Below are 21,728 nucleotides of genomic sequence, written 5' to 3'. Positions count from 1 at the left end.
AAGACGGGGGTAGAATAAAATTGGGAGGGCCTTGGGAGTCTAAGCAAAAGGTGCTAAGAGCCTGAACAGGGCAGTGGTGGCAGAGTGTATGGAGGCCTCGACACCACTTAAGAGCATAATCAACAAGAGTATGTGTGACTAACTAGATACAGCAGGTGAAGGGCAAGTGTGGGATGATGGCCAGGAGAACTACTAAGATGGGAATACAGGAGGACAACCAATTTTGGGGAAAGATGTTGGGTTCTACTGGCCAGGCTTAGGATGAAATATTTGTTAGATTCTAGAGGAATGTAAGAATTCCCTTCCCTACCCACAAAGAGAAATGCTATTACAGTGGATGGTTTTAAGGTAATGCTAGTGGGCAGAGCTTGATCTTGCATACGTAGGAGGAAGCTTGGCCAGTATTTTTCTCCTCATTGGACTTTTGTACTCTCTTTCATGTGGTAGGAAAACAAAGATGAGGTAGCCTGAATATATCCAGTCACCTGTTTCTTCAGCTATCTTTTCTTTCCATGTGTCCCTAGCGTTGGCAAGAGTGCTAGGGGCATGGAACAAGTCAACTCATTTCTCCCTCCCTCTCCATTCCTCCTTTTTTCCTCTTCCACCACAAGTGTTAGACTACCAGCTATATGGACTTGCCCTCTCTTTTATTCTCTTCAGTGGCCGGGCCTGACAAGGCCTGGGGAAGCCACCTCAAAAGCCATTCTGTTCTACTCTAGATCCCGAAGCAGATCTCCTTCTCTCTCTGCATGTTTCTCTAGGTGTTGCTCTTCTGGAGCTGGTAGGCATGGCCTCTTCTCTCAAGGGAGTTGTTAACAGCTGAGATTTAAGTCTGGGATTAGTGGAAAGAAGCAGAATAGGCCTTAAGATGACTGCTCTGGCTCAAGACATTAAGGCCTAGTCAGGAAAGGATACAGTGCCTCACGTGGCCTATGCTTTCTCCCTAGAACTACATATTAGGGCAAGAAGCCACAGTTCTCACCAAGAAAACATTCCTTTTCTGCCTATGCCTCTTCTATGCACATATCTCATGAGGGCCTTTTGGGGAAGAATAATTCTATGGGAAAGGACTTGATATTCCTGGGTCCCTTGGCCAGATGACCAATGAGAAATCATCTCACTCTTATCTAGGTCAATTGTCATAACACAGTTCATAAAGACAATGTTCTACATCGTACTTTGGTCAGAACTGACTGGGCTCTTGAAATCTGTGAACATCCATCTCACCAAGAGATTGGTTTTTTTTCCACCATCAGGAGCATACAAGAGTGAAGATAATAAAAGACTCAAGTAAACAATTAGTCCAAAGAGCTAATGGCCCACATGAACCACAGCTTCTACTAACCTGATACCAGAAGAACAAGATGGTGGCCAGCTACCACTACTGACTGCTGTGACTGGGATCACAACAAAAGGTACTAGATAGAGTGGGAGAAAAAGGTTGAATAAAATTTAAATTCATAAAAGAGACCAGACTTACAGAGCCTGGAGGAACCCCTGAGACTAGGGCCCTTAGATACCCTTCTAATTTAGAACTCAGAAGCCACTCCCGGATACTACCTTTCAGCCACATAAAAGGCCTATAAGGTAAATAAAAACACCCAGGAAGAACATGATCCTCAGAACAATCAACTTGTTATGTGCTGTCGAGTCAGACCTGACTCATAGTGACCCCTACTTGGGTTTCCAAAGCAGTATCACTACAGAAGTAAATTGCCCAATCTTCCTTCTGAGGAATGGCTGGTGGGTTCGAACTGCCAGCCTTCTGGTTGGCAGTCAAGTACCTTAGGCACTACGCTACCAGAGCTCCTGAACAATCAACTATACCAGACCAAAAGGGCAGCATTTATGAAAAGCAAAGGTAAGAAGGCAGAAAGGGGCAGGAAAACTGGGTGAATGGAAACGGGGATCCCAAGGTAGAAATGGGGAGAATGCTGACACAGTATGGTGATTGCAACCAATGTCATGGAACAATCCGTCTAAAAACTGCTGAATGGAAAACTAATTTGCTTTGCAAACTTTCACCTAAACCACAATAATAAAAAAATCTCTGTCTCATAGAGACTGCCAGCAGGGCCTGTGGGGCATCTCTGAGATCTTGAGTAGCAGCTTGAGGAAAGAGGTGTGCTGAAGGCAGATGTGGGAGAAGAGGGTCGAGGATAAACTCCTAGGGAGTGCTACAAGAAAAGAACGAGTAAAGTAGACTTGGAAAGACTGGCCAGAGACAGGAGGAAAAAGGGGGAAGGAATGATAGAAGCCAAGGGAGGGGAAACCTGATCAATAGGCTTAAATATCTTTAAAGAATGATCTCAAAGAAGGCACTCACACACTTTGGGGAGAAAATCATGCAAACAAGAAAATTGGTGGACAACATACTCCAAAACTATTGGACAATGGGCTGTACAATGATGAAGAATGAACTTTGCTTGGAGAGACACAAGAATTTTTCTCTCCACTACACCAAATTTCTTGAGTTGTTTACATTCTCACATCCTATAGGTCTTTGACCCTACTTTAATGAAACTGTTTTTGTCAAAGTCACTAACTGCCTTCCTGGCTTTAAATCTAAAAAATATGTCTCAGTTCTTATCTTTTGACTTCTCTGCAGTATTAGTCATTTCTGGCCAATCATTGTCTTCTGAAAATATCCTCTTCTTACCTGAATGATTTTCCTTGTTTCCCTCCCCCTTTGCTGACTGTTTCTCTGTAGTCATCTATGCAGCCTCTTCTTTGGTTGGTTGGTCCTTTAATGCTATTATTCCTCTTCCATTCTAAGCCCTGTTCCCTTCCTGCTCTTCATACTTTTCTTGGATGATTTCATTTACACTCATAGCTTCAAATTTTGCGAATGATTTTCAGGTCTTTTCCCTAAATGTCAGATGCATATTCAGTTGTCTCTTGAACATTCCACAAAACTCTTAAACTCAGATTAAAAGCAAAATAAAGTCTTTCTACTAATCTAATCCCCTTGCTATCCCCCTCCTCTTAGTGAAAAACGGGGACCACTATCTCTCCAGTTCCCACTATATGATTAACTTCAGCATCTTCCTTATTACTATCCACATCTAATTACAAATTCCTGAGAATGCCACCTTCTAACTAACTCTCAAAGACATCCAATTTTCTCTATCCTCACTGCCACTCCCTCTCTCAGAAACTAAACCATTATCTCTCAACCTTGATTTCTGGCCTTTACGGTCTTCATGTCTCAACTGTTGTCCAACTCCAATCCATTAAACATTCATCAGCCAGAGAGAGCTCTCTAAAATGCTTCTCTGTGTGCACTCTCCATGCTCAAATGACTCAATGGCTTCCTATTCCTCTGAGGAACATAGCCAAACACCTACACATGGGTTATAAGATCCTTGAGGATCTGCCCTTGCTTGTTTCTTCAGCATCATTTCTTGCCATTCTCTCAGCCTTGTATTCAGTGCTCCACCCACACTAAAATTGTTTAAGTGCATTCATCAAATGCCCCATGCTCTCTTTTTTTACCCTGAGTCATTCCTCTGAACACCCTTTTCTCTCTAGCCAGATGTGTTCTATGTCTCGGCCTCACCCCAACTATCTGTACTTCTGCTTCTTCAGATCACTTCTTTTTGGAAGCCTTCCCTGATCCACCTGGTTTGGCTTAGTGCCTAGCGACATGCTCCCACAGCACTTTGCACTTCACCTACAGTGGCAATTATATCATTATAACGTGTCTGAGTTGATTCCATCCTACAGTAACCCAAAGGACAGAGCAGAACTGCCTCATAAAGTTTCCAAGATTGTGAATATTTATGGAAGCAGACTGCCACATCTTTCTCCCATGGAATAGCTGATATATTCAAACTACTAATGTTTTAGTTAGCAGCCAAGCACTTAACCGCTGTGTCACCAAGTCTCCTTCATGTATCTGTACTCAATGCTAACTTCTACTCGTCTCATCCACTGTGCTCCTAGCAGGGCTTGGTAACTACTCAATAATTTTAAAATCAAATTAAACCCACTGCCAGAAAGTAGATTCCAACAAGTTTCATCCTATAAGGGATCCAGCAGCAGTTTCTAAATAGGAGAGTGATATGACTTGATTGTAAATGAGGACAGAGACCATCTTTATCTTTTTTTACCATTGTACCTAACATAGCATCTGGTACAAAATAGGTACTCAAATAATGATTGAATAAACAAACAAATTTATGGAGATTTCTTTGAAAGAAGGTATGGAGGATAGATTGGATAAGAAAGGGTGATGGTGGCAGAATCAGTTAGGAAAATGTGGTTAAAGTGAACACAAAGTAAAGAAGTATCAATTGAAAATATTACAGAGGCTAGATTTAAGAGACACTGCTGAGAAAGGACTGAAAAGATGTGAGGGCTATTCAGACTGGAAGATGAAGGAGAGAGAGTTGATGCTGCAAACCTCTCTAGTTTGGGGATAGAGGGGCTATCTTAAACTAGGTGAGAAATTGGGGTACATTAGTACCCTGAAGAAACAAGTGTTGACTTGAAGATGCATCCTGACCACCAGAGGTGGATGTGTCTAGTTGTCACATGGTTTGGGAAAGCAGTTAAGACCTGAGAATGGTGACCACTCAGGTAAACACTGAAGATGGACATAATGTGAGGCTCTCTGGGGGTAATGGAATAGAAGAAGAATAGAAGCCTGGAGGGGGAAATAAAGGGTAAGGCAAAAGAAAGGAAAAGAGTAGAAAGAAATGGTCAGAGAAAGAAGGGTGAAGCTGGAGCATGGTGTTGTAAAAGCCAAGGAGGAAAAATCTTAACAGCACGGGCGAGGTCAGCAGTATCCAGAGCAGAGGAGAGTTCAAGTACAATGGAGATGGTGATTATGTGACTTACAGTGACCATAGAGGATTTCTGTTTTCTTTATGTTGAGGTAGGAGTTCTGGTGGTCTAGTGGTTAAAGCATCTGGTGCTAATGAAAAGGTTGGCAGTTTGAACCCACCAACTGCTCCACAGGAGGAAGATAAGGCAGTCTGCTTCCATAAAGATTTACAGCCTTGGAAACCCTATGGGCTAGTTCTATTCTGTCCTGTAGGCTCACTGAGTTGGAATTGACTCAATGGGTTTTTAGTTTTTTTATAGAGGGGTTGTTTCAGTGGTGAAGGGAGAACAAGTTGATTATAAGATGTCGAGGAATAAAAAGCAGTGAAGTAGTTTCTTCGAAGTTTGAAAGGGACAGAAAATGAGGTTGACAGGGAAGAATCTTGGAACAGATTCCTTCCTTCCTTCCCTCCCTCCCTCCCTCTCTACTTCCTCCCTCCCTCCTATTTCTTTTTAAAAAATCTTGATCATTGATAACAGAGAAGGATCCAGTAAGGAAGGAGAGAGTGATGACATGTTTTTGTTGTTGTTGTGTGCCGTCGAGTCGGCCCTGACTCATAGCGACCCCTCCTTGGGTTGCCGAGGCAGTATCACTAAGGAAGTAGATTGCCCAACCTTCCTTCCAAGGAGTGGCTGGTGGGTTTGAACTGCCAGCCTTCTGGTTAGCAGTCAAGTGCCTTAGGCACTATGCTACCAGAGCTCCTAGAGTGATGACATAGGAGAGGATAATTATAAATTGAGGAAAAAAACCAGCTTTAGTGAGAGTAAAGATATATCCTTCCCTTGATCCAAAAATGAAGGGTACTCTATAACAGGCAACATCATGAGGACAAGGATTTATCTTTATCTTGTTTACCACTGTATCCAAAGTATCTGCTTTGATCACAGAATCAAATATTCATTGGCATATGGTAAGTATTCAAATATTCACTGAATGAATACATAAATGAATGATGTCTTCTTAGGAAGATGACTCTAGCTAAAGTATGGAGTATGTATTGGATTGGGAAATGAACCAATGAACCAATGAAGAGGAAAGGTAATGAAAATCTTGTCCAATTGTGTCTTCATTGTAAAATGAAGGAAAGTCCAATCTCTGAGACTCAAGGAGGATGAAGTAGGCTAGGCAGCTTAAGGAAAGTGCTATTGTTGCTGCTACAGAAGCCACTGAGTTGATTTTGGACTCACAGAGACCCCATGTGGCAGAGTAAAACTGATCCATAGGGTTTTCTAGGCTGCAATCTTTATGGGAGCAGATTGCCAGATCTTTTCTTTGGCGAAGCCACTGAGTGGGTTCGAACCATCAACTTTTTGATTAGCAGCTTACCACTTAACTGTTATACCACCAGAACTCCGTAAGGAGAGTGGTGTTGAGTTCAAAAACGGAGATCACTACAGGTCATGTATTTGCAACAGACCACTCTGCATGGCTGAGAGATTTTCTCCAGCTACGTTTAGCAACCTCGGAGCAAAGAAAGTATGGGGGTGGATTTACACAGATGACATACTAGGGCTGAGGAATTTGTCAGTTCTGGTGTGTTCCTGAATTCATTATCTCTCTGTCAAAGCTGGTTTGTGGGGTCCAAGAGATGGGAAGAATAAGAAGAGTTTGGGGAACCAGACACTACAGAGCTCCATGATGAAGAATAAGTTTAGTGGTAAGAAGGAGAAGCAGACATATTTCTGCTTGTCTCAATTCCCAGCTTCTCAACTTTGTGAGCTTTCTCAGCAGATTCAAAATCATATTTCCAGGGCTCTTTCCAAAAGAGGTGCCTAATAAATGCTGTAACTCAGGTGCCCCTGACCCAAGCCATGGTCTTCTCAACAGCCTCATATGCATGTGAAACTTAGACAATGAATAAGGAAAACTTCAGAAGAATTGATGCATTTGAATTGTGTTGGTGAAGAATACTGATTGTACCATGGAACACTAGAGGAATGAACAAATCTGTCCTGCATGCAGTGCAGGTGGAATGCTCCTTAGAAGCAAGGATAGTGAGACTTCACTTCTTATTATTTTGGTCATGTTATTGGGAAGGTCAAGTCCCTAGAGAAAGACATCATGCTTGGTAAAGTAGACGGTCAGCACAAAAGCAGAAGATAGACTGCAGTAGTTGCAACGATGGGCTCAATTATAGCCCATGTGAGGCTACACTACTATGAGGGTGGTGCAGGACTGAGCAGTGTTTCATTCTATTGTACATGAGCTCGCTATGAGTCAAAACCACCTTGATGGCACCTACCAACAACAACACATGCTTTATGACTGGAGAAAGAGAGCAGCATAAAGCAGGGGTTGGCAAACTAGAGCCAGTGGGTCACATCTTTGTCATCTGTTTTTGTTGCATGCAAGTTAAAATTCATTTTCATGTTTTCAAATGAGTCAAAAAAAGTGAAAGAAAAAAAAAGGATAGTATGTTGTAATATGTAATAACTAAATGAAATGAAGCACAGCCATGCTCACTTGTTTACATATTGTCCAGGGTTGCTTTTGTGCTACCATGGCAGAGTTAAATAGTTAAAATAGAGATTGGATGGCCCATAAAGTCAAAAATATATACTATCTGGCCATTTTATAGAAAAAGTTTGCTGACTTCTGAGCTCACACCATGAAACTATGAGTGATAATATAAGGGGATCTGTCCAGGGAGGTCAGAAGGATCTGTTTGTGTGTATGTGTGGTGGTGGCAGTAGCAAGGTCTTTCTGGCACATATAACTAGCTTCAAACAGAAGAGTAAAGGTATTTCCACCTGTAAGTTTAAAGTTGCACAAGAAATCTAACTTCTTAACAGCCAATAACATGGAATCAGAACACAAGAACACTGAAATCACACAATGTATTGTTAGGGCAGCCACAGTCTTCCTCCATCCCAAGTGCTTACCTCCCAGCTCTTGGTCGTTGGCTCACTGAAGAAGTTGTCAATCATATTTAGTTCTTCCTTTTCCACCACCACGAAACCTTGCTCTTTGGCATCTTTCCCATAGACGTCAGGAGACCACTGAACAAAGAATGTGTACAAATGATCCACCCTGAAAAACATGTTAGTAAAAGGGAGTTAACACCAGTTCTGTTTTCCTGGCAAGCACTAGTGGGGACATGGGCACGTACAATCACCTTTTTCCTGCTTGGCTAATCTGTTTTGGTAACTGGGAAATTTCTCACTGTGAAGACTGTCTCTACCAATGGCCTTCCAAATTCTGAAACTTAGTCAAGAAATGAAACTAATAGTCCCCAGGTTATAAGGAAATGTTAAAACTGTCTTTTGATCTTAGGCAAAGATCAAGAGATGGGAGATAAATCTGAAAAACATAATGAAATATTTACACCATTTTTTTTCCCTCATTGGCTCATTGATTGAACACTGGTATTTATAGGGGTAGGGAGGAAACTGAACTGAGGCTTTAGCTGAGAACAAAGATAACAGTCCAATGAGTCTTTTTATAGTTTGAAACACTATTATAATTTTTTTAAAATCTTGATAACTACAAAGTGCAAGGAATAATACCAGTTATTACTTTAATATTAGAAAGAGACCTATTTTATTGACATAGTAATGTAGTTTGCTTCCAATTTCTCAATTCCAACTCATAGTGATTCCCACTGGGTTTCTGAGGCTGTAAATCTTTACAGAAGTAAATCACCCCATCTTCCTTCCGAGAAGCAGCTGGTGGGTTTGAACCACTGACCTTCTGGTTAGCAGCCAAAATGTCTTATCCACTACACCAACAGAGCTCCTTTATTACTTTAGTATTAGAAAGAGACCTATTTTATTGACATAGTAATGTAGCTTGCCTCCAATTTATCTTTCCCCTTATACATATTTAATATAGGAAAGTACTGAATCATCTCTCAAGGCTTAATCAATAGAAAGATTGCTAGTTCTTAAGCAGAGGGATGCGAGCTCTCAATTCTATGCCTAAATTATACCTCCTCTCCCCCAGGAAGGAAACCATCACAAGTCACAAGCCCTCTGACCTCAAATTCCACACCTGTTAACCACTGCAGAGGGGAAGTAAGATGGGTGGGGAACAAATGATTCTAAAGTCCCTTCTAATTTAAAAACTAACAGAATGAAAGAAACAAACAAAAATCACTTACAATTCTTTTATCTCAATTGATCAAATTTTTTTTTTTAGGTTTCCACATTCCTACTAGTCCCTGCTCACACACACAGTACCAGTTTTTCTTATCCTTGTAATCATAGCTACGACATAATTATTTTTCATATGTAACATTATATAATGCATACTTACCACATTGCTAGTCTTTGTAGTTATTTTTAATGGCTATATTTCCTGAAATTAATAAACCATAATTGGCATGTATTCTTTTGTATGTTGTCAGGGTATTTAGCTTGTTTCATTTCTTTGATTGTACCAATGTTGCAATGGTTAAGCCTTATTTATGGTCTAAGCCTTTCCTCATCATTTGAATTATTTTCTCATGATTAGTTCCCAGAAAAGGAATTACTTGGCCAAAAGGCATGATTTTATAACTCATGATTCACCTGCCAAACTGCTTCTGAAAGGCCGCCTAGTTTACTCTGCCACCTGCACTGTGGTGTCTTAGTTTCATCACAATCTTGCTTATCCTTTTTTTCTTCTTTAAATGATCGCACTTTAATGCACATAAGTTTTATCTGACTCAATGTGATTTGAGTGTCAGTAGGCTGACCATTTTCCAACATTTTCTTCCTGGCTGTTGTTTTGTGAATTAGCTCTTTGTGATTGTGGAGTCACTGTTTTTCTTTTCAGCTTGTGGGAGCCTTTATGTAATGTAAACATTTACCATTATCAAATGTTATTTCTAAGCTGCTGTTTTCCTTTTTATATTAATCATGTCTTTCCTCCCATAGCACAAATTTCCCAATTTTCATATACTTTAAAAGTATAATTGCTTTGTGATTTCTCCTATCCTTCAAAACATGGAAAGTTATCACCCCAAACAAGGTAATGATCAGTGTGCATGACACACTACCAGTTCTACTGAAGACAAATACACAAACATCTATGCTGTTGAGTACTCTGAAAAGCTACATGCGGAACTGGTTAAAATGGTTACCTCTGTGAAACGAATTAGGCAGGAGAGACTTATTTTACATTGTACATATCTTTCTTTGAATTACTTTAATGTTTAGAGTAGGTAGTACATTCATATTCATACAGCTAGGCCCTAGTTCTCTCACCCATATCCTTGCCCCTCCTATTCTGTGCTCATCTTTGACCCAGTACAAGTGACCACTTTTTTAAATTTCTTGTAGGTATTTTTAGTGTTTTTTTTTTCATGCAGATACAAATACATAAGAATAGATAATCTTTTTGTCTTCCCTTCCTTAAACAAAAGAGTCCTATTTTTTATTTACTTTTCTCATTTAACAATACTGAATAACTTTTCACATCAATATATAGATAGCTTCCTCATTCTTTCTTTTACAACTACATAGTACTTTGCTGTGTCTATTTACCAGTTTATGTAACCATCTTCTATAGTTGGACACGTGAGTCATTTCCAAGATTTTTTGTTATAAACAACACTATGTGAATAACTTGGGACATGAGTCATTTCACATGTGTACAGAAATATATGCATGATAAATTCTCAGAAACAGGGCTGTATTATCAAAGGACCAATTCACTTATGATTTGTAGATATATAACACTAAGTTGCTCTTTATGGTGGTTATTTTATTTTTGACCTCGCACTAGCAATATATATATACTCTTTTTGACCTGAGAACTATTTTTACTTGGTAGTATGAAATTTCCTTAAAATAGATTAATTTAGAAAACAAGAAATAAAGCATAACTCCAGTGTGGTTCAATATATATACCATTCTAATTCTTCTAGTCTCTTTAACACTTATAAATTGAGTTCATGTTATATTTATTTTGGAGTAGAGTTGAAATCAAATATACTTCACTATTTTGATTAAGGAGATATTAATTACATGTATATCCAGACTGGATAAGTTTCATGAGCACAAATGACTTCCCAATTACTTGCTAGTTAAGTGACTTGTGCGAAAGAGTAAAGATGCTCTGATACTAGGGGTGGCCTGGTACTATCAGCCAGGTCTCAGTGTTGCTAGGAGCTGGGCTGCACTCACAGCTAGGCCTGGTGTTCTGCTGAGCATAAACAATTTCATAGAACATCAACATCAGACAAGACCACTCTGTACCCATGATGGATAACAACAAAAACAAAACCACTATGTAATCACATCTAAACACAGAAAAAACATGAGCACTGTTTAACAACAAAAATGACCAAATTTCACCCTAACTTGGCTAATATGAGAGACTGTGCTTCTTTTCTAACTACATTATTAGCCTCTCTAGGCTTTCCTCCTTTCAATAAGATTTATTAAGATACACAATCATAGAATTACCCCTGCTTCCTACAGCATCCAATTCAGGGTAACTCCTTGCTTCCTTAAAGTCACCCCAAAATCTCCCATCACGAACCTAAGTCCTTAACTCCTTTCTAACACTTTCTTACTGTCATGGCCCATGGTTCTGCTTGCTGTATGCTTTCTCTCACTGCAACAAGTAAATATATCCAACTTGTTCTACTATAGGTGTGTTCCTGGGAGTCTCTGGCTGAGGAGCATTACTTCCTTCAACAAATATTTGCTGCACATCCACTATGTGCCAGTCATCGTGCCCTTAAGGAGCTCACCTTCTGGAATGTTAAGAGCTATCAGGACAAACTGGACAGACATCATTTCTTCCGAACAACTCTCTGTACAGATAAGGTAATGGAGCTCTGAAATTAACACTCAGTGTCAGCAAGAACCACATCTCCAAGGTAGGAATCAGGGTTCTTTCTTCCACACTACTTGAAGGACAAAGGATTCTCTTTACTCCAGGTGAGATTCAGAACCATTTCCCAATTAATTTCCTAGTTATTGCACAACATACATTTTTAAAATCACTTTTTGGACCCAATTTCATGAAGGAGTGTTCCTTTGGGCAACATTTGTCCTTTCGTGATTGGTTCTCCCCTGGCTGCAGCAGACAGGACAGCAGCCCTCCTTCCTTCTCCATGCTCTTGACTCTGCCTCCTCTATACAGACGAAATGATCATAAAAGCAAGGAAGGTTGGGCAATCTACTTTCGTAGTGATACCACCTCAGAAACCCAAGGAGGGGTCGCCATGAGTCGGATCCAACTCGACAGCAAACGGCAGTGTGTTGCGTTTCATCGTCACTGAGCAAAAAAGCGAGCGTTCTGAGAAACACTAAGAGCTCATGCTATGGTATCCTTGTGTGAGACTGGAAGGGAGTAAGGGATGAGGCCTCGATTTGGAGTTAAGATTTCATTTCCTCTTAGACATTATAAAAGCATGTAAACTGTGGAAAAAAAATATGCTCAACAAAACAAAAAAAATTCAGGAAAGTTTTTAGTGAAAGAACCTATCCTAACAATTGCCAGTCAGTTTTATTTCTGGTTTTGAAGACATTACATTGTTTGGGGAGACCATCTGAATAGTCCTTTTTAATTGTGTAATAAATCCAACATAAAGATTTATTATTTTGGGTGGGAGAATATATTTGGACATTTCCTGCTTGATGACAACAACTCATTCCTGTAATCTCTTGGGAAAGTAGATGGAGTGGATGGTGGGAAAGAGGGAAGATTTGCATAAGATCCAAAGGATTTCCTGGGAAGGAGGAATATAGTACCTAATAACTTTTGTTTTAATATTCAAGATTAACTGGACATTTCTGATCAACTGAGGTGGTCCTAACAGAGAAAAGCCCACAGGAAAAGATACCAGCTCTCTCTCCACCTCACCCTTTCTGAAGGGAAATTCTCCAAGGCGATGGGAGGACAATACAGTTTAAATTGATGAACTGCGTCCCCGTCAGTACCCTGACTATGTTAGGGGCATGCTAACCTGAGCATGGTGTGCTGCTGAGGCTGAAACTTAGGCCAAGGCCCTACTACTTTGGTATGATGGAAGGAAATGACTGCTTATGTCCTATGTATCTGTGTGAGTTCCTCAGGAGCAGTAACAGGGGAGTTTGGTTTTGAAAGGTGAATTTTCGCATAAAGCATTCTTGCCTACATGTGCCATCCTCTCTTGAACCTTTAAGAAATACCTCAGCCTGGGTACAGATCTGCACCTGCAGGCCTAGGGGTGGCCGTATAAAGGAGTGACCCCGTGTCTCTTCTCTGAAGACTGGGTTTCAGTCATGGTGAATCAGGTGTCAGAGTGGCCTCTTCTGTAGCAACTAAGAGCAGCCAGGGCCAGCCTTCTAAAATGAGTAAGAATGAGGTTCTTGGACTTAACACAGAAAGAAGGTCTCCAGACGGGGCAAAAAAGATATTTCCAAAATATCACAGAATAAAGGCTCAGAGTAATGAAAATTTTAATATTACAAAGGGAAGCAACCTTATGTTTTAACCCATGCTGGTGAAATAGAATATATCAGCTACCTACAAAGAGATCATGTGCTTCTCTGCCCTCACGAACCTTGCCCTATACAATAACTCTGCATGGCAGATATTACTAAGCCCAATTTAAGGGTGAGGAAACTGAGACTCAGATTCTTAAGATTAAATAATATGTCCAAACACCCCATCCCCGGATACTTCTAGCCAGTCCAAGCTGAACTCCAAAGAGTTCAGGATCATTCTTGTACCTGTCCACAATCAGAGCTCTCATAGGATGTGTTAATTCTTCCTTGGTTTCAGACTGTACTAATGAAGTTAAAGTAATGTTAGTACATGTCCTGGGTGACCCTTAAAGCACATCCTGCCCCCTCCCCATTCCTGCTGCTGCACCTTCCACCCACAGGTTCACTGACTGCTCTTCAGGCCCTGGGCCCTGGGGCCCTGCCACCAGCACTGTGCTATGACCTTGGGAAGCACTGTGAGGCCTGCTATGCTTCTGGGAAAGGTTCTCCTCCAGCTGCAACAGGCAGGGTGGTTTCTCTGAATGGCCACCCTTTTTCCCAGCCTTGGGCTCTGTCTCTATAGTACATAGAGTCACCTTAATCAGGTGAGGTGAAGTAAGAAATCTCCAAAGTACATTCTACAGTGGGGCAACCTGACAGGAACTCCCCATGTCTTTTCTCTCAGACATGCAAGGCAGTGGCACACTGTAAGTTTCCTCAGCAACAGCCTCCCACATAATTTTCCCTCATACTCTCATGCAGAGAGAATAGATGAATGGAAGAAATGAAGAAAAAGGCATGTTGCACAAGAGAAAATTAAAATTCATTTGGAATCAGTTTGCTTAAGTTCTAAGGCTGCTGGAGATGAAATGGAAAGAATCTAGGTCTCTCTTTCCAGCTCTACTTCTGCTCAGTCCTCTATCCTTCATTCGCTGTTTTCACTATTTAACTGGGGGAGAGAAGGAGGATATGACTTCATCCTTCATCCTTCTAGATTAGAGTGCCCTTAGTTTATTTAATCTAATTCTTGGAATGGCTCTTTTGGCAACTGGGTTTTCCGAGTACTTAGTTCCCAGAACTCAAGCTGTCTTCTGAAACAGGCTTCAAGTTCTGAAATTCCCCTCCATGTCCCTCTGCTCTCAACCTCACCCACTTCTTCCTGCCTACTATGCTAGTTTTGCTCTCACCTTCACCCTTCTTCCTCCTCTTTCCTCAGCCAATTCACCCCTCCTGGTTTCATGTACTTCCAAGCTTAGCTTTTCTTCTCATGCTCACTGGTGTCCCCTGGAGACTAGCTTCTTTGATCCTCTACTACTCCTGCCCTTCTAAGCAGCCTCCCATAGAAACAAAAAACATGATCATCTTTCTAACTGTTCTAATGGAATGAGGAATGTGGCTGGGCTTGCTTGTTCATGCTTAATGGATCTACTATGAATCAAAGCCTCCTAAACTTGGCTAGGGAAAAAACCCTCCCTCACTATGGCTCCACACTGCCTTCTAGCTCCTTTCCTATACCACTCCACATGGAGCTATTCCTGACCTCTGCTTTCTCAAGCTCTCAATTCTACTGTCTTATTCGTCCCCACTCTGCATGGAGAGTTTGCTGTTGTACGATTCTAATAATGTACTCCCTTCTGCCATCCTCATAGTGATCTTTTTCTTCAGAAGAAGTAACTCTTCTTCTATTCATTTTAACCCTCCTCTTTGTACTTTTGAAAGTCTCACTCTTTGGTGATAGTCTCACTCCATCACTACTTTCATCCCCATCTCTCTCAGCCCTTCCACTGCCTTTATCTTGATCCATAAACCTACTCACATTTTCTCACCCTTAAAAAAATAAGTCTGTGGGTTTTGTTCTGCCTATAAGCTCTTTTCCCATACCTCACCTTCCCTTCAGGGTATATTGTTAATACTTGGATTAGTATACATGTCAACTCCTTTCCTTCTTGAATTCTTCCATTCTGATTTTGTTAACCTTTTATTATGACCCCCCAAAAACCCCACTGCCACCAAGTTGATTCTGACTCATTGTGACCTCTTTTAGTATATGTGCTTTGTTAAAAAACTTCAGACATTTTCTAAAGGAGGCAAAGGTTTTAAATACTGGTCCCTCCCTCACCACCTTCACTTAACCTGATTTCTCAAAAGTCACCAACTGTCAAACCAACAGTGTCCTGACCTCTGAACACGTGACACTGCTGACGACCTACATGTGGTCTGGATGAGTCACTGAGCTTCTCTAGGCCACAGGTGCTTCAGGGCACAACACCCATGGCATGTGGCTAAGTCAACCCAGTTATCAGTAACCACTGCCACACTGGCCTGCTAAGCTGATCATGAAACAATGGATGTGCTAACATACTAAGCAGAGAACTGGGTCAAGCACCGAAATGCTAATATTTAAGGAGGAAGCAGTAAGAGGGGTACTGGAAGGCACCAAGAAGAAATGGCAGAGAAGCAGAATAATATGCAATCTGATCACCTCACCAAGCTGGCTTAAAATCCTTGCAATGTCTCAGAGGTTTTAGGATAAATTCAAACATTTTGGGATTGCTTGGGGGCTTTGTTCCCTGCCATCCCGCCAAATATACTCTTTATTTCAACTGTATGCGCCAAGAATCTTTGCTCCACCATAGTATTCAGGTCTCTGTGCTCATGCTAGGGTCTTTTTTTCCCCCCCTTTTTTTTTTTTTAAATAAAAGAAATGATAAAGGTTAGCCCAGTAGAGAAGCATCTAAGGCTGGGGTCAGGGAAGGCTTCCCAGGGATCATGGTTAGGCTGAGTGCTAGGGAAAAGCACAATTCCATTACACAAGGAAAGGGAAATGGCATTCTACCAAAGGGGACACATGCAAAGACAAGACATTTTAAGAGCAGGGAGGGTGATGCTTTATCAAAGTCAGAAAGGAACTGGCAGGAAGAAGGAAGGGCAAAGCAATCAGGTTCTTGTTGTTGTTATGTGCCGTCGAGTCAAGCCCAACTCATAGCAACCCCTCCTTGGATTTCCGAGGCAGTATCACTACGGAAGTAGGATTGCCCAACCTTCCTTCCGAGGAGTGGCTGGTGGGTTTGAACCGCCAGCCGTCTGGTTAGCAGGCAAGTGTCTTAGCCACTATGCTAGGTTCTTGGTGACTTTGAAAAGAGGATTCTGTAATGTGGTCAGGGGTACAGAGGTGCAAGAAACCCAGGCCCTGCCCTAGAGTTCTTGGGTAGAGGGAAGTAAACAAAAAACCCTAACAGCACAAACAGTACAGTATAGAAGCAAGTGGGCTTCTGAGCTGGCATGTTTGTGGCGAATAGGAACTCTTCAGGCAGGGGAGGAATGAAAGAGCAAGGCTTCTTTTTTGCTCAAAGGAATAGCAGGAGATGGGAATGAAGGAGCCAGTGGGGCTGAGTAATGGGACGGAGAGGGCCCCCATGACATAAGACAAAGTACTTAGACCTTATCTGGAGGCTACTATTTCCCAAAGTACAGCAGGGGCTCTTTCAATGACTTTAAGGATACACAAAATCAAAAAAACAAACCCACTGTCATCAAGTCAATTTTGACTCATAGTGACCCCCAGTGAGTTTCTAAGGCTGTAAATCTTTATGGAAGTAGATTTTCTATCTTTGTCCTGTGGAGAGGCTGGTGGGTTTGAGCTGCAGGCCATCCAAATGTCTGCCCACTATACCACCAGAGCTCCTACAAGGACACACAGTGGAACATATTTGAACAGTGAGATGCTTATTTAAAAGGCATTAGTTAAAAATATAGCTACCATATCAGACCTGTGATTTCAGAGATATTACTACTCAGGGACATGATGCTGGGAGTTTTGTCATGAATATTTCAAACACCAGCAGGATCACCCATGGTAGACAGGTTTCAGTGGAGATTCCAGACTAAGAGAGACTAGTTAGAAAGACCTGGTGATCTACTTCTGAAAATCAGCTAATAATAGCCTATGGATCACAACAAAACATTGTCAGAGCTTTGACTTAGTTTGAGTACATTATCAAGTGGGACCAATCACTGGAGAAGGCTATTATGTTTGGTAAAGTGGAGGGCCAGTGCAGGCCAGGGAAACCCTCGGGGGAGCGGACTAACACAATGACAGCAACAATGAACTCAAACATACCAATGGTCATGAAGATGGTACAAGACCAGCCAACATTCCACTCTGCTACACACGAGGTCACCATGAGTCAGAGTGAACTCGGCGGCAACTAACAACACTAACACCACTCAGGGGAGAACTAAGTAAAAGAGAGAAGAAAAAAGGATGAGCTGATTTAAGTCCTTAAAAAAAACAACTATGATGGACATCCTAGGACAGATGGTGTATGCACATATGGGAATGTTTTAGAGGTGGGTGTGTGAAGGGCTGAAGCTTGAGAAGCACTGCTGGAGCCCTGGGGAGGTGGCACCAAGGGCTGCAGGGCAGGGAAGAGACGCGGCCAGGTCAGCGGCGTAGAAAGACTGCTTTGGAGGCAAGTAGGGAGGGTCAGGGAGAGAGAGTTCTGGAAATAAAGGCTTTGCTGAGTTGGCTATAACAGTGATCTAGACAAGACATGATCCAGGCCAGGCCGAAGGCCCAGCAGTGGGCACGGGGAGAAGCTTGCCATACGTGCTCTGGCTGCAGAAAACCAGTTCCGACCTATCCAGCAACAGTTCACATCCAAACCTGGTATGCAGGCTCACTTTAGGTTTTCTGTTTAATTACAATTTTGTTCTAATCAGATTTGTTCATAAAGCTTCAAAGGTCTTTAACACAAGGCTGCTTCAGAGATTCACCTCCCAGGAGACACCATATTCAAGTTACAAATCCCCACTGGGAAGATAAATCTGTCATTTCTGAAGAGATGCAAAGAAAGTAAATGACACAGGTTATTCTTAGGAGGCAGCCACCTTATTTCAAAGAAGCAATGAAGCATTAGAAATTATAGGAGAAGTTAATAGCAGCAACAACAACAACTTTCAATTAGTGCACAGATAAGTTCTTTTTTCTGTCTCATAATAACACCCTAGGGTGGCTCTACTATTTTAATTCCTATTTAATGAATGAAGAAGCACATGCTGACACAGATCGACTAACCCATCCAAGGCCACCCAGCAGGTTATGGGTGGACCTGGGATCAATCTCAGTTCAGTCTGAGGTATTACCCAATAAACTTTATTCTTTTCTTTATGGTCATTCCACTGGCTTGGTTTCATGATTTCATAAAAGCCTGTCACTGACAAAGCTGAGGGATATAAAACCTAATGAAAAATTATACCTTAGGCCTATGGACTGTGGCTATAATTATAATCTATTTTTACTGAACATGACTCACTACTAATTGTAGTGGATTTTAATTTATTCTTTATTTTTATTATTTTAAACATAGCTGTGGGATAGAAAAAGCACAAGAAATTTCCTTAATCTTTCTAAGCTTTCAAAATGAGGATAAGCTAGCCTACCTCCTTAAACTGGCACCAGGAGTATTAAATGTACCAGGAAGTCCATCATATTTTTAAACAGATCTTTTAGAAAGTTTCTGCAATATGATGATCTAAAGTCTTGCTACCACATAAACCAACTTGACCAAAATGACCCAGAAGCAGCTAGAACAGTACTGTCCTATAAAAGGCTACTTGGCTAGTAGAAAAAGTTGGGAGGTACACAAAGTCTAGCCCCTAAAACACCCACTCAATTTAAAAATTATAAACAGGAACCACTGACCAATTCACGAGCAAGAGCATTAAAAACATAATTTGGGGTACATTATGGCACAGAGTGTGGGGAATATGAAAGAACATAAAAAAAAAGAAGAAAGAAGGTAACCTGGAAAGTATTGAAATACATGCAGTCAGTCCACTGTTCACTTGTACTGTCCACTACAAAGATATTCAAATGCAGTTAAATCTAAAATTTTCAAAGGCTCTATTCGGAATACAACCACAGAAACCAACTAGAGTGAAGCACTCCCTGACTGCTGAGGTTGTGGCCAGAAAAAAACTAGTACCTTTAAAAATCTTGTCCTGTGCTCAATGGTCTGGCCCAAGGCTCATACCTATAAAAGGTACGTTGCCTTGCCCTGTTAGGTTCCTTCTGGTTTCCACATTCTATAATTCTAAAAGAACCCGATGGTCAAGTTTTCCCCACCCTGGTGTAATACTATTAAAGAGCCTCCGTGTGACTATTAAAAGTAAACTTTATCAACTAAATACATTTCTTTGTTTTGATTCACCAAAATCCAGGCTTTTTGTTTGTTTGTTAGAATCACCGATCAAAACAACAGCTATAAAACAGTTATAAAAAGGATCCCTCAAATATAAGTAAGGCCATATGAGACTATTGGCACAGTGGCTAAGCGCTTGATTGCTAACCCAAAGTCTGGTGGTTTTAACCTACTCAGAATCTCCATGAGAGAAAGACCTGAGTGTCTGCTCCCCAAAAGACTGTGGCTCAGAAAAACTGTGGGGCCATTCTACTCTGCCACATGGAATCTCTAGGAGTCCAAATCTACTCTTTGGCACCTAACAATAAAAAAGTTTATCTTAATATCCTTGTCAGGGGCCTTAGGCTCATGTCCATACTTTATGCTCAGCCAGCTGGTTAAGTATTCTGTTTAGGCCACATACTATTTTTTTTTGAAAAATTAAATGTTGTCAATACTTAAGCAATGGGGAGATTTTAGCCCCACCTCAAAGAAAAGTCTGTATTTTGGCTTCCTTTGGAAAAAAATGGAAAGATTTAGCGACACTAGGCCCTCGTCCCCACAAAGCCACAATCACCTAGAGGTGTACAGCAACAGCTCCCTCGAGCAAGGCTCTGTAATTAAAACTGGCTCTGTGCTTCAGCAGCCTCCGTTTCTCAGCCTGGCTCCTGCAGGCATTTAGTTTGCAAGCCCTAACACTTTGATCCCAAGTATAATTACTGTTCCTGCATACTTACTCCCAGACACTGTGTGCAGCACCCATTGGCAGGGATTAGCCTGCAGTAGAAATGGGCCCCAAGCTACTCTCCAAAGTGCTGGCGTTCCTCTACCAAAAGGCTCAGCCACCACAGCAAAGAGGTCACTAGAATAGGGAGTTACTTTTTAATAAGCTCAGCTCTGGCTACAGAGTCACCAATTAACTTAGGTATTTGCCAAAGCTGGTTACTAAAGTTACTGAAGGGTGGCTGCTTAATAAGGTGCTTTTGAAAGGTGATGATGATTTTTCCAGAATCATCCAGAATCAGTTTATAAAGCAAAAAGTAAAATGTCCAGGAAAAGAATGATAGGGCACTTCAAAACATTTAAATTTTTTTTTTTTTAAAGAAATGAGAATACTTACATAAGTGACTATCATCATATAACTTATTCAGTGGTTCTTCAAAACATATATTAAATACAGAGAAAGACAGAATTCCTTTAGGGATTGGTTTGTGGAAGACCTATTTTTTTCAAGTGGCATTTTCATCTTAAAACATTACAGGGAGATTGCTGTCAGCAAGTTGATTTCAACTCATGGATGGCAACCCCACATGTGTAGAGCAGAACTGAAGCGGATTGCCAGGCCTGTTTTACCAGGCACCTGTAGGTGGGTTTGAACAGCTAACCTTCTTGCTGGTAGTCCAGTGCTTAATCACTTCTACCACCCAGACTCCTACAGTAAGATTAGGGTGTGACGTAAGGGTGCATGATACCTAAACATCACAGGGTTTGCATACTGAAATATACCTGCTCTGGCCAAGTAGGACTGAAGTTGTTTCAGAAAGTATACTACTTTAAGAACTATTCAACAGTATGGTCATCTTGGCACTCAGCCTCCAATGTCATTAATGATTCCAATTTAGCCCTGCTTTTATTGAGAGCAAGGTGACTTTGGATCAGAAAATTTAGCATTAACTATGGTTAAAAATTTCATGCTAGAAAACTAGGTCAGCCTGTGATTCCTTTAATTTGTCCTTTAGTCCCTAGGAGAGTGTAATTAAGACCATTTTGCTCAGCCTTCATGAGGGTCCTTAAGACTTGGACATCTTCCCATTGGTAAAATGAGTTTAATAGGAGAATCATCGTTTTTTGTTTTTTTTTAAGATTTGCTGCTCATTATACAAGTAATGCACACTCACTAATAGATGCAGATAAAATATTTAGTGGTAGACAAAGATGCTTTTTATGTAAAATCAATTTACAGAAGTGTGTATGTATATACACACATAAATATGCACGTGTTTATACATGCATACACATACATACATGTACATAGCTGCAACAATGGGCTCAAACACACCTACTATTGTGCGGATGGCACAGGACTGAGCAACATTTCATTCTTCTACACAGAGTCCCTGAGTTGGAACTAACTCAAGAGAACCTAACAACAACCTAACAGAATAGTATTACAAATCCACATATAGAAAAAAGGCTGAAAGACCACAAAAATTATAATGACTAGTAGTTATGTCTGTAATAAGATTATACGAGATTTTTATTTTCTTCTCTTTCATCTTTTTGTATTTTCTAAATGTTATACCCCTGCGCCCCCCC

At 41.0% G+C, this 21,728-nt stretch overlaps 1 protein-coding gene across 1 annotated transcript in view; it reads right to left on the bottom strand.

The window, feature by feature from the left end:
* The window catches only part of NCOA7 (nuclear receptor coactivator 7), a 129,068-nt gene that overhangs the window by 15,421 nt on the left and 91,919 nt on the right, over positions 1 to 21,728 (bottom strand). Inside the window, exon 10 of the mRNA XM_007946605.2 lies at positions 7,711 to 7,858. Within this exon, the coding sequence (XP_007944796.2) occupies positions 7,711 to 7,858 (148 nt within the window). The remainder of the gene's footprint in view (positions 1 to 7,710; positions 7,859 to 21,728) is intronic.

Source organism: Orycteropus afer, unplaced genomic scaffold, assembly GCF_000298275.1.
Source record: "Orycteropus afer afer isolate SDZICR_OR568_19922 unplaced genomic scaffold, OryAfe1.0 scaffold00167, whole genome shotgun sequence".
Taxonomy (NCBI): domain Eukaryota; kingdom Metazoa; phylum Chordata; class Mammalia; order Tubulidentata; family Orycteropodidae; genus Orycteropus; species Orycteropus afer.
The sequence above is the reverse complement of the archived record's forward strand: the minus strand, read 5'-3'. Positions and strand labels throughout refer to the sequence as shown.